The 13,802-nt window shown below is 46.6% G+C and overlaps 2 protein-coding genes across 3 annotated transcripts in view; one reads left to right on the top strand and one right to left on the bottom strand.

Moving 5' to 3' along the window:
* The window catches only part of FBXL13 (F-box and leucine rich repeat protein 13), a 395,640-nt gene extending 385,834 nt beyond the window's left edge, over nucleotides 1–9,806 (bottom strand). The window contains exon 1 of the mRNA XM_069765120.1: nucleotides 9,675–9,806. Coding sequence (XP_069621221.1) covers nucleotides 9,675–9,749 — 75 coding nt within the window. The 5' untranslated portion in view covers nucleotides 9,750–9,806. The remainder of the gene's footprint in view (nucleotides 1–9,674) is intronic.
* Nucleotides 9,807–10,072: 266 nt separating this feature from the next.
* ARMC10 (armadillo repeat containing 10) overlaps nucleotides 10,073–13,802 on the top strand; it is a 35,779-nt gene continuing 32,049 nt past the window's right edge. For both annotated transcript variants that reach the window (XM_069765118.1, XM_069765117.1), the window contains exon 1: nucleotides 10,073–10,293. In XM_069765118.1, coding sequence (XP_069621219.1) covers nucleotides 10,113–10,293 — 181 coding nt within the window. In that variant the 5' untranslated portion in view covers nucleotides 10,073–10,112. The remainder of the gene's footprint in view (nucleotides 10,294–13,802) is intronic.

Here is a 13,802-nt window from a genome sequence, read left to right as displayed (position 1 = left end):
ATATTACCACCTCCTGCCGCCTCAATCTCAAAAAGATTTCCAGAATCTGTCTTTTTCTCAACTCTGAATTTACTAAATGTCCGATTATCCATCACACTCGCAACCTTCAGAGGGAACTCTTAAAGAAAGTTTCCAGCCTGCAATAACTTTACAATGCCACCTCACAACAGAAGCTGCCACAAACCCCCAACCTACCATCTCCTTCCCCGGTGGGAGCACGCATTACGGCGTGTGTAGAAACGGCACGGGGAGGGGAACAAGTCACCAATCTTCCCTTCCTGTGATATCAGTTATACTACTGTGTGCATGCTCCCACTTCATAGTGGAACCCATGGGCCCTGGTCCTGGACTAGGCTGGTGACCACTGATAAGGAGAGCAGGGACAATTCAGCTTAGTGTTTACACACTTACAATTTAGGATTAACCCCTTAGTGACAGAGTTTCTTCGTGACATACTGTACTTCATGTTAGTGGTAAAATTTCTTCGATATTACTTGCGTTAATTTATGAAAAAAATGGAAATATGGCAAAAAGAATTAAAATTTAGCAATTTTTAAACTTTGAATTTTTATGCCCTTAAATCAGATATGTCACACAAAATAGTTAATAAATAACATTTACCACATGTCAACTTTAAATCAGCACAATTTTAGAAACAAATTATTTTTTGTTAGGAAGTTATAAGGGTTAAAAGTTGACCATCAATTTCTCATTTTTATAACAAAATTTACAAAACCATTTTTTTTAGGGACCATCTCACATTTTATAGTCACTTGAGGGGTGTTCATAACAGGAAATACCCAAAAGTGACACCATTCTAAAAACTACACCCTTCATAGTGCTCAAAACCACATTCAAGAATTTTATTAACCCTTTACGTGCTTCACAGGAAGTGAAGCAATGTGGAAGGAAAAAATTAACATTGAACTCTTTTTTTACAAGCATTTTACTTCATAACCAATTTTTTTTTATTTTCACAAGTGTAAAAAGAGAAAATGAACCACAAAATTTCTTGTGCAATTTCTCCTGAATACGCCGATACCCCATTTGTGGGGGTAAACCACTGTTTGGGCGCACAGCAGAGCTTGGAAGAGAAGGAGTGCTGTTTAACTTTTTCAACTCAGAATTGGCTGGAATTGAGATCGGACGCCATGTTGTGTTTAGGATGCCCTGCTGTGCCTAACCAGTGGAAACCCCCCACAAGGGACACCATTTTGGAAACTAGACCCCGTAATGAATTTATCTAGATGTGTGGTGACCACTTTGAACCTCCAAGTGCTTCACAGGAGTTTATAACGTAGAGCCAATAAAATATAAAATCACATTTTCCACAAAAATGATCTTTTCGCCCCCAAATTTTTATTTTCACAAGGGTAACAGGAGAAATTAGACCACAAAAGTTGTTGTGCAATTTGTCCGGAGTACGTTGATACCCCATATGTGGGGGTAAACCAATGTTTTGGTGCACGGCAGAGATCGGAAGGGAAGGAGCGTCGTTTGACTTTTTCAATGCAGAATTGGCTGGAATTGAGATCGGACGCCATGTTGCGTTTGGAGAGCTCCTGATGTGCCTAAACAGTGGAAATCCTACAGAAATGACACTATTTTGGAAACTAGACCCCTTATGGAACTTATCTAGATGTGTTGTGTGCACTTTGAACCCCCATATGCTTCACAGAAGTTTAGAACGTAGAGCCATGAAAATAAAAAAATCTATTTTTTTCCTCAAAAATGATTTTTTAGCCTGCAACGATTTACTTTCACAAGGGTAACAGGAGAAATTGGACCCCAAAAGTTGTTGTCCAGTTTGTCCTGAGTACGCTGATACCCAATATGTGGAGGGGACCACTGTTTGGGCACACAGCAGGGAAGTAGTGACGTTTTAAAATGCAAACTTTGATGGAATGGTCTGCGGGCGTCATCAGTGGCGGATTATAATGAGGTCAATCTGGGCGGTAGCCCAGGGCCCAGTGGTGTGGGGGGGGGGCCTGGGCAACCGCTCAGATTGACCACCGCCATCAGGGCATTACTGCCCTGACTGGCGTAAGGGCCCGCTGGGCAGAGGGGGCCCGCATCGGGCCCCGTCTCATCTGCTCACCAGGCCCCTAGCGGCGCTGTGGCAGTTTAACGCTATTGACGTGCGGGCGTGCGCCCACACGTCAATAGTTAACAGCCGCTAGCCAATTGGAGGCTGGCAGCTATTGTCAGCCGCAGTGCGCACGTCGCCGGTGTCTGATGTCATTGTCAGTCGCCGGCGAGTGCGCGCTGCTGAAGGGAGCTTCGCCGAAGGAGCACGGACAGGTGAGGAGAACTCGTTTTTGTTTTTTTTTTTTTTATTGCAAACGGCAATCCGGGGGGCCCGGGCCAGATTGCTGGACACACTGGGGGCAGGATGCTGGACACACTGGGGGCAGGGTGCTGGACACACTGGGGGCAGGGTGCTGGACACACTGGGGGCAGGGTGCTGGACACACTGGGGGCAGGGTGCTGGACACATGGGCAGAATGTAGATACGGGGCATGATTGGAGACACGGGGCAGAATGAAAGACATGGGGCAGGATTGGAGACAGATCGTGCAGGATCATGGGGCAGGATGGTATGATGGAGACTGATGGGGCAGGATGGGGAGATCATATTGGGCATATGGCTGGAGCCAGGAATGAGATACACAGGTCCAGGATGGGGGATATTATTAATACCATAGGGGGTAATTAAGGGATATTATTACTGCAGTGATGTATTTATTTTATATTTTGAGGACACTGTTTTAAATGGGGGGACGGTCCAGTTACTGTGTAGAGTGACACTATGTTGCCTTTTTCTTCATGTGGTGTAATTTAGAAGTTGGGAAAAATTAAGTAATGTGTTCTGCAAGCGGAGCTCGAGATAACTGTGTTATTTCCTGCAGAGACGAGTCCTGGCTGGATGAAGTGATGGCGGTCTGTGCTGGATGAAAGATGAAGGACTTCACCTAGAGACGTCACTGGTGAGTCAGTGTTACCTATACACTGACACTATACACTGTATACTATATACAGAGGTCCTGTGTACAATGTCACCGGTGATCACTGTATTACCTCTACACAGACGCTGCATACTAAGTACAGATCTTCTGTGAATACTGGCACTTATGGTGATAGTATTGTGGGTTTTTTTTTCTTCCTAACTGAAGGGTAAATTGACTAGATCAATGGATGTTTGACAGGTTACAGATTCACACAGCAACTATTTTTCTAGAATAGTCTGGTTCAGGTATATGATGACCCCATCGCATGACCCCGTCACATGTCCGGGGGGCCCACAGTGTCTGAACAGCCCGGGGCCCTGGCTACCCTTAATCCGCCCCTGGGCGAGATGTTTGTGTTTGCAGAGCCCCTGATGTACCTAAACGATGGAAAAAAAACCACAAGTGACCCCAATTTGGATAATAGACCCCCAAGGAGCTTATCTAGATGTGTGGTGAGCACTATGAAACCCAAAGTGCTTCACAGAAGTTTATAACGTAGAGCGTGAAAATAAAAAATCATATTTTTTCCACAAAAATGATTTTTTCACACCAAAATTTTTATTTTCACAAGAGTAATAGGAGAAATTGGACCAAGAAGATTGCTGAGGAATTTGTCCTGAGTACGTTGATACCCCATACGTGAGGGTGAACTACTGTTTGGGTCATGGCAGAGCTCGGAAGGGAAGGAGTGCCGTTTGGAATGCAGACTTTGATAGAATGGTTTGCGGGCATCATGTTGCCTTTGCAGAGCCCCTGATGTGCCTAAACAGTAGAAACCCCCCACAAGGGACCCCATTTTCTAAACTAGACCCCCTAAGTAACTTATCTAGATGTGTGGTGAGCACTATGAACCCCCAAATGCTTCACAGAATTTTATAATGTAGAGCCGTGAAAATAAAAAATCATATTTTTTCCACAAAAATGATCTTTTCACACCCAAATTTTTACTTTCACAAGGGTAACAGGAGAAATTGGACCATGAAAGTTGTTGTGCAGTTTGTCCTGAGTACGTTGATACCCCATATGAGGATGGGGGACCACTGTTTGGGTGCATGGCAGAGCTCGGAAGGGAAGTAGTGATGTTTTGGAATGCAGACTTTGATGGAATGGTCTGCGGGCATTATATTGTGTTTGCAGAGCCCCTGATGTGCCTAAACAGTAGACAGTAGAAACCCCCCACAAGTGACCCCATTTTGGCAACCAGACCCCCCAATAAGCTTATCCAGATATGTGGTGAGCACTTTGAACGCTCAAGTGCTTCACAGAAGTTTATAACGCAGAGCCGTGAAAATAAATCTTTTTTTTTTCCACAAAAAAGATTTTTTAGCCCCCAATTTTTTTTCCCCCAAAGGTAGCAGGAGAAACTGGACCCCAAAGGTTGTTGTCCAATTAGTCCAGAGTACGCAAAAGCCCCATATGTGGGGGTTAACCTCTGTTTGGGTGCACGGCAGAGCTCAGAAGGGAAGGAGCACCATTTGACTTTTTCAACGCAAAATTGGCTGGAATCAATGGTGGAGCCATGTCGCTTTTGGAGACCCCCTGATATACCTAAACAGTGGAAACCCCCAATTCTAACTCCAACCCTAACCCCAACACACCCCTAACCCTAATCCCAACCCTAACCATAACCCTAATCACAACCCTAACCCCAACACACCCCTAACTACAAACCTAACCCTCATCCCAACACACCCATAACCTAATCCCAAACCTAACCCTAATCCCAAGCCTAACCATAATTCCAAACCTAAGGCTTCTTTTACACTTACCGTTTTTTTGCGGCCCATTATTGCGGGCTTTTTTTGCGGGCTGTATTGCCGCAATTTTCACGATCTGCCGAAATAATGGTCTGCAAAAAACTTGCGGATTGCCATTTTTCGGGTTTGCAATACTATGGCAAAAGTATTGGAAAAAAAATGGTGGTCCGCAAAACCGGAAGTCACGGTGCACCGCAAAAACAACCTTCCGTTGATTTTGTAGCCCCATTAAATTACAGTGGGGGCTGTGTTTGTTAGCCATGAAAAATATCGAGCAGGCTCGATATTTTTTCACAGCCGTAAATATGGCCCTCACAGGCATGCGGCGCTCCGTAGAATTATTGCGGCCTGTTTTTGCGGCCCCATGGAAATCTATTGGGACTGCAAAAATGGAAAGCAAAACCACGGTAAGTGTAAAAGAAGCCTTACCCTAACCCTAATTTTAGTCCCAACCCTAATGAGAAAATGGAAATAAATACATTTTCTTCCTATTGTTGCCAGGTGCCTGTGGGCAGATCTCGGCGGGTGCACTGCGCATGCGCCCGCCATTTTTTCCCTGATACAGATGGCGGCGCCCACCGGAGGAAGCAGGGGGGCCGAGAAGCAGTGGGAGACACTGGTAAGTATGGGGGGCGATCGGGGACCCTATTTCTCTCTTCTCTGATGTGCGATCACATCAGAGGAGAGAGAAATTACATAGCAAATCGGACTTTATTTTTTTTTTTTGCGGCCACCGCTACACTGTTAGTAGCGGCGATTGCAAAACCGGGTCGGTAAGAACCGACCCGAATTATGTTCTTTGAGGTCTCGGCTACCCCCAGCCGCTGACACCCCGAGATCTGCCGAGTACCGCCGGCAGATTTCGGCAGGCGCATGCGCCCGCCATTTTTTCTGGGTAAAGATGCCGGTGCCCATGGGGGATGAAGCAGGAGGACCCACGGACACAGGGAGACACCAGTATCGGGGGGATCGGGGACCCTATTCCTCTTTCCTCTGATGTGCGATCACATCAGAGGAGAGAGAAATTAAATGGCAAATTGCGCCTTTTTTTTTTTTTTTGCGGCCGCCGGTAAATGGTTAATTAGATAGCCTCCATATAGTATAACGCACCCCCTGTAGGCAGACTCTATAGCATAATGCACTCCCCATAGTCCTCCATATAGTATAATGCACTCCCCATAGGCAGGCTCTATAGTATAATGCACTCCCCATAGGCAGAATCTATAGTATAATCCAGCCGATACAGCTAACCTTGTGATGACAGGCGGGGGGCCCACTGTTGGCATTGGGCCTCCCACCTGCTCAGGGGCCACATAGAGGCCAGGCGGCAGAGTAGGGAGATTTATTCTAACTGCTCTGCTGCAGAATGTAACTGTATCGGCGAGCCCGGGGTGATGGCCCCCTTTGCCGCCCGGTAGCTATGCTACTGACAGCAACATGAATGAAAGCGAACCTGTCATCAGGATTCTGTCCCAGACGGTGAGGAGGGCTGCATCAGCCTCCTAATACCCTTGTTAATGTTGTCTGTATTAACCCCATAACGACTGCCAATACACCTTTTAACGGCGTACATCATACTGTGGAGATAAATGTTAGAGCTATCAAACCGTTTGGGGATACTAAGGAGTCAGTATATATATGTAGTGAGGGGGCATTAGACTGTATAAGAGAGCATCATATTGTGTAGTAGATGGGAGCTTTAAAAGGGGGAGACTCGAGAAATTATTAAATGTAAAGTGGGCACTTATTCTTATAGGTGAACTCAGGTTAGGGTACCGTCACACTATACGATTTACCTACGATCACGACCAGCGATATGTCACGACCAGCGATATGACCTGGCCGTGATCGTAGGTAAATCGTAGTGTGGTCGCTGGGGAGCTGTCACACAGACCGCTCTCCAGCGACCAACGATGCCGAGGTCCCCGGGTAACCAGGGTAAACATCGGGACATTTCCTGCAAGAAATCCGCAAGAAAACCGCATGCGTTTTTGCCGCGATTTTGACGCGTTTTTGCCGTGGTTTTGACGCGTTTTTGCCGTGGTTTTTTCCGGACACTTCCCAATGCATTTTGGAGTGGGAAATACGCAAAAAAAAACGGAAAATTAATGAACATGCTGCGGTTTTTACCGCGATGCGTTTTTTTCGCGGAAAAAAACGCATCATGTGCACAAAACATGCAGAATTCATTCTAAATGATGGGATGCTTATTGTATGCGTTTTTATAGCGTTTTTATCGGGAAAAACCGCAAAAAAAAACGCAAAAAAAACGCAACGTGTGCACACAGCCTAAAGCCCATGGCACTGTGGCTAACCTCCCTACATGTGGACGGAAAAGAAAAATTGACAAGAGATTTCAACGCAAGATTGTGCGGATGTTGGATAAAGAACCTCGACTAACATCCAAACAAGTTCAAGCTGCCCTGCAGTCCAAGGGCACAACAGTGTCAACCCGTACTATCCGTTGGCGTCTGAATGAAAAGGGACTGTATGGTAGGAGACCCAGGAAGACCCCATTTCTTACCCACCCCGAGACATAAAAAAGCCAGGCTGGAGTTTGCCAAAACTTACCTGAAAAAGCCTAAAACATTTTGGAAGAATGTTCTCTGGTCAGATGAGACAAAAGCAGAGCTTTTTGGGCAAAGGCATCAACATTGAGTTTACATGAGAAAAAAAAGAAGCATTCAAAGAAAAGAACACGGTCCCTACAGTCAAACATGGCAGAGGTTCCCTGATGTTTTGGGGTTGCTTTGCTGCCTCTGGCACTGGACTGCTTGACCGTGTGCATGGCATTATGAACTCTGAAGACTACCAACAAATTTTGCAGCATAATGTAGGGCCCAGTGTGAGAAAGCTGGGTCTCCCTCAGAGGTCATGGGTCTTCCAGCAGGTCAGTGACCCAAAACACACTTCAAAAAGCACTAGAAAATGGTTTGAGAGAAAGCACTGGAGACTTCTAAGGTGGCCAGCAACGAGTCCAGACCTGAATCCCATAGAACACCTGTGGAGAGATCTAAAAATGGCAGTTTGGAGAAGGCAGCCTTCAAATCAGGGACCTGGAGCAGTTTGCCAAAGAAGAATGGTCTAAAATTCCAGCAGAGCATTGTAAGAAACTCATTGATGGTTACCGGAAGCGGTTGGTCGCAGTTATTTTGGCTAAAGGTTGTACAACCAAGTATTAGGCTGAGGGTGCCAATACTTTTGTCTGGCCTATTTTGGAGTTTTGTGTGAAATGATCAATGTTTTGCTTTTTGCTTCATTCTCCTTTGTGTTTTCTCATTTAAGACAAATTAAATGAAGATAATAATACCAAAGAATTTGTGTTTGCAATCATTTTCAGGAAGAAACGGAGTATTATCTGACAGAATTGCAGGGGTGTCAATACTTTGGACATGACTGTATATATATGCAGCGCTCCAGAGTCCTGGTCGTTGCAGTAATGTCGCTCTGCCACTAAGGGGAATGATGTTATGTCTGATTGCACTAAAGGAGTTCACCTGACCAGGTATCACAGTCACACATTACACTCCTCACACTCTGGTAAAACTGGGGGTTGGATAGGAAGTTAGAGAGAACGCAGCCTGGGAGAGCTCCAGAGAGGACCTGTCAGGGGTGGGTTCCTGGCAGGGACCTAGCAGAAAGGACAGAACTTGACGGAGCCGCGCCTGCACTACCTTGCGGCGGCATCCTAAGAAAGGACACGAAGCGAAGGATATTGTGGAGAAGTGAGAAACGAGATCACAGCACAAAGGAGAACCAGTAGGAGTCGTGCCCCGAGATCGGCAACATCCTACTGAGGTGCGTAGCCGGTGGCCGGAACGCCGAGGAAGTAACTGACTCCAAGCATTACTTCAAATACAGCAGGACAGTTGATTATAGGTTGGCTGTCTATCTTACATCACCTAAGCAGACATAGGGGGCAAACGTGGAGAGGGGCGTCTCTAGGGTCCCAGAATAGCTCCAAGCCTTCCCGTCAAACGGGTGCGTCCTAGGCAGATATACTTGGGGGATGGAGAGAGAAAGAACGAATACGAAAGTTGTGAGGACTATCCCGAATGCTCAGCAGGGAAGAACTACAACACACAGGCGCTAGTGGTAGGCACTGATTTCCACCTGCAAAGGGAACTCTGGATGTGCCTTCGGACCGGCCGGTCTCAGCCAGCCCTGTTAGCAGTGCTCTGGATTGAGGATCCTGAAGTCTTCAGTAAAAGGTAAAGAGACTGCAACCGTGTCTTCGTTATTAACTGCGCCTCACATCATCGCCACCTACACTACTGGGAAGCCTTGGGGATATACTTCACATGTGGGAAGGTATACCATCTAAGTGCCATTACATCACCCCAGCGGGCCCAAGCAGTGTCGGTCATCCTGACTGAACACCACAGGTGGCGTCACGAAACCTTGGCCGACTTTCAGCACCCTTTCATTGGACGCCCCTTAGCAGGGTCACGGACCGGGTCCAGCCACCGTGACAACCCTAGAACCGAGACAGAGAGGACCGGTACCGAGTAACCTGTGGCCCTGAGTCTGGGGGCACTCCATATATATATATATATACAGTATATAAGCACACGTATATAATCTGGGTCCCTGATGCAGCTGCAGCCATCACATACACCATCAGCCCCACTATATATATATATATATATATATTCACAGTATATAAACACACAAATATAATCTGGGTCCCTGATGCAGCTGCAGCCATCACATATACCATCGCCCCACTGTATATATACACACACATGTATATAATCTGGGTCCCTGATGCAGCTGCAGCCATCACATATACCATCGCCCCACTATGTATATATATATATATATATATATATATATATATATACACACACACGTATATAATCTGGGTCCCTGATCCAGCTGCAGCTCTCCGCGCAGGCCTCGCTGTTACCTCGTAGATGTGGGGCAGGGAGTGCTGCTTGATGTAGTTCCTGAGCTGGGCATCTGCATTACGCAGAGATGCCATGTTACTGGGGTGCCACTGATTGCCACTCTATTCAGTGCCCTGACACTGGCGTCTATCGTCTCTTAGCAACCACCCAGCCCTCGCTATAAGGGACAAGCCACGCCCCTATAATCAGAGCTGTGAAAAGCCCGCCCACTTACAGACAGTATAGGCGCGGGTTGCCGGGTTTCTCACTAGTGCACACATTGAGAGCCGCGTGCTATGGCCCCAGACCGACGAGACTGCAGTTTATGACTCAAAAATCTGGAGGCACGGTGTAATAGTCTGCTTGTCACGTGGTTAGTGGGCGGGAATACGTCCTTAAAGCGACGTCACTCAGTCACGTGTTCCTACAGTTCGGCATGGTTCGGTTTAGAACGTAAAATGTCACATGCGGGGAAGCTGACGGCGGCCAGAAGCCTGCTGACCGCAGCGCTCGGTGCAGGAGTCTGTTACTGCCTGTACAGGGTGCTGGCTGCCAGGAGCAAGAAATGCGGGAGCGGCGCCGGTCTGCGGGACAGAGTGGCGGGAATGACGGTGACGGCGGGAGGGCGCGGGAGCCCAGGTGAGGGACGGTCACATCTGTAGCGGCCGTCCGTGTACTCGCTAGTCGCTGCTCAGTGCGCAGGGGCGGGCAAAGAAACCATGGGGCGGCACAGCAGAATCCCCCTCCCCCCAAAAAAATGACCCCTAATATTCAGTGGGGTCGCAGAAGAGCATCGCTCACAACATGGCAGCCCTTACAGTACAAAGTAGTTTTCATCCCATTGAGGCTTATCTATAGCATTCTGTAACGCTGTAGATACCCCCCCATGTTACCTGAAAGAGGAGAAAAAGAGGTTAGATTATACTCACCCAGGGGCGGTTCAGGGCCTCCCATCTTCTTACGATGATGCCCTCTTCTTGTCGCGGCTCCGGCGCAGGCGTACTTTGTCTGCCCTGTTGGGGGCAGAGCAAAGTACTGCAGTGCGCAGGCGCTGGGCCTCTCTGACCTTTCCTGGCGCCTGCACACAGCAGGGCAAACAAAGTGCGCCAGAGCCGCAACAAGAAGAGGGCATCATCATAAGAAGATGGGAGGCACCGGAGAGGACTGCCCGCCCCAGTGAGTATAATCTAACCTCTTTTTCTCATATTTCAGGTTACATCGGGGGGGGGGGGGGGGGGGGGGCTTATCTACAGTATTACAGAATGCTGTAGATAAGCCCCTGATGCTGGTGGGCTTGGCTTGCCTTCGATTTTGGGGTGTCAGGTTCCCTTTAACCCCTTAGTGACAGAGCCAATTTGGTACTTAATGACCGAGCCATTTTTTGCAATTCTGACCACTGTCCCTTTATGAGGTTATAACTCTGGAACGCTTCAACGGATCCCGCTGATTCTAAGATTGTTTTTTCGTGACATATTGTACTTCATGTTAGTGGTAACATTTCTTCGATATTACTTGCGATTATTTATGAAAAAAACGGAAATATGGCGAAAATTTTGCAATTTTCAAAATTTGAATTTTTATGCCCTTAAATCAGAGAGATATGTCATGAAAAATAGTTAATAAATAACATTTCCCACATGTCTACTTTACATCAGCACAATTTTGGAAACATAATTTTTTTTTGTTAGGGAGTTAAGGGTTGAAAGTTGACCAGCAATTTCTCATTTTTACAACACCATTTTTTTTTTTAGGGACCACATCACATTTGAAGTCATTTTGAGGGGTCTATATGATAGAAAATAATGAAGTGTGACACCATTCTAAAAACTACACCCCTCAAGGTTCTCAAAACCACATTCAAGAAGTTTATTAACCCTTTACGTGCTTCACAGGAACTGAAACAATGTGGAAGGAAAAAATGAACATTTAACTTTTTTTTGCAAACATCTTAATTCGGAACCATTTTTTTTTATTTTCACAAGTGTAAAAACAGAAATGTAACCATAAATTTTGTTATGCAATTTCTCCTGAATACGCCAATACCCCATACGTGGGGGTAAACCACTTTTTGGGCGCACCGCAGAACGTAGAAGTGAAGGAGCGCCGTTTGACTTTTTCAATGCAGAATTTGCTGGAATTGAGATCGGACGCCATGTCACGTTTGGAGAGCCCCTGATGTGCCTAAACAGTGGAAACTCCCCACAAGTGACACCATTTTGGAAACTAGACCCCTTAAGGAACTTATCTAGATGTGTGGTGAGCACTTTGAACCCCCAAGTGCTTCACAGAAGTTTATAATGTAGAGCCGTGAAAATAAAAAAATCGCTTTTGTTTACACAAAAATGATCTTTTCGCCCACAAATTCTTATTTTCACAAGGGTAACAGGAGAAATTAGACCACAAAAGTTGTTGTGCAATTTCTCCTGAGTACGCTGATACCCAATATGTGGGGGTAAACCACTGTTAGGGCGCACCGCAGAGCTTGGAAGAGAAGGAGTGCCGTTTTACTTTTTCAATGTAGAATTGGCTGGAATTGAGATTGGACGCCATGTCGTGTTTGGAGAGCCCCTGATGTGCCTAAACAGTAGAAATCCCCCACAATTGACCCCATTTTGGAAACTAGACCCCTTAACCCTGCTGTTCTGTTGGTCAAAAATGACCGACTTTGAACTTCAATATTCTTTAAAATATTCAAGATGCGGCTCTGAAACCCGTGGCCGACCGACCCATCCTCATTTAAGTCAATCAACCACAAGTTTCAGAACCGTATCTTAAACACCCCAAAAAATACCAAAGTTCAAAATAGGTCTCCCCAGACCGAACAGAACAGCAGGGTTAAGGAACTTATCTAGATGTGTGGTGAGAACTTTGAATGCCCAAGTGCTTCACAGAAGTTTAGAATGCAGAGTCATTAAAAAAAATATATATATATTTTTCCACAAAAAGGATTTTGTAGCCCCCAAGTTTTTATTTTCACAAGGGTAACAAGAGAAATTGGACCCCAGAAGTTGTTGTCCAATTTATCCCGAGTATGCTGATGCCCCATATGTGGGGGTAACCCACTGTTTGGGCGCACGGCAGAGCTCAGAAGGGAGGGAGCACCATTTGACTTTTTGAGCGCAAAATTGGCTGTCGTGTTTGGAGACCCCCTGATGTACCTAAACAGTGGAAACCCCCCCCAATTCTAGCTCCAACCCTAACCCCAACACACCCCTAACCCTAATCCCAACCTGATCCATAATCCTAATCACTAACCCTAACCATAATCACAACCCTTACCCCAAAACAACCCTAATGTCAACCCTAACCATAACCCTAAATCCAACACACCCCTAATCCTAATCTCAACCCTAACCTCAAACCTAACCCTAATCCCAATACACCCCTAATCACAACCCTAACCTTAACCCTAATCCCAAACCTAACCCTAATCCCAAGCGTAACCCTAATGCCAACCCTAACCCTAATACCAACCCTAATCCAAACTCTAACTTTAGCCCCAACCCTAGCCCTAACTTTAGCCCCAACCCTAACCCTAGCCCTAAGGCTACTTTCACACTTGCGTTGTTTGGCATCCGTCGTTTTGGACAAGAAACGGATCCTGCAAATGTGCCCGCAGGATGCGTTTTTTGCCCATAGACTTGTATTGCCGACGGATCGTGACGGATGGCCACACGTCGCGTCTGTCGTGCACTGGATCAGTGTTTTGGCGGACCGTCGGCACAAAAAAAGTTCAATGTAACGTTTTTTGTACGTCGCATCCGCCATTTCTGACCGCGCATGCGTGGCCGTAACTCAGCCCCCTCCTCCCCAGGACATAGATTGGGCAGCGGATGCGTTGAAAAACTACATCCGCTGCCCACGTTGTGCACAATTTTCACAACGTGTGTTGGTATGTTGGGCCGATGCATTGCGACGGCCCCGTACCGATGTAAGTGTGAAAGAAGCCTAACCCTAAATTTAGCCCTAACCCCAAATTTAGCCTCAACCCTAACCCTAAATTTAGCCCTAACCCTAATCCTAGCCCTAACCCTACCCTTAACCCTAATTTTAGCCCCAACTGCTCTTCTCCTGCCGGCCGGCAGATGGAGACAGATGGCGGGCGCACTGCGCATGCGCCCGCCATTTTCTTTTGCCGGCGGCCAGGA

The sequence above is a fragment of the Ranitomeya imitator genome, chromosome 4 (assembly GCF_032444005.1).
Source record: "Ranitomeya imitator isolate aRanImi1 chromosome 4, aRanImi1.pri, whole genome shotgun sequence".
In the NCBI taxonomy this organism is placed as follows: Eukaryota; Metazoa; Chordata; class Amphibia; order Anura; family Dendrobatidae; genus Ranitomeya; species Ranitomeya imitator.
Note: the sequence above shows the minus strand (reverse complement) of the source record. Positions and strands in the feature narration are given on the sequence as shown.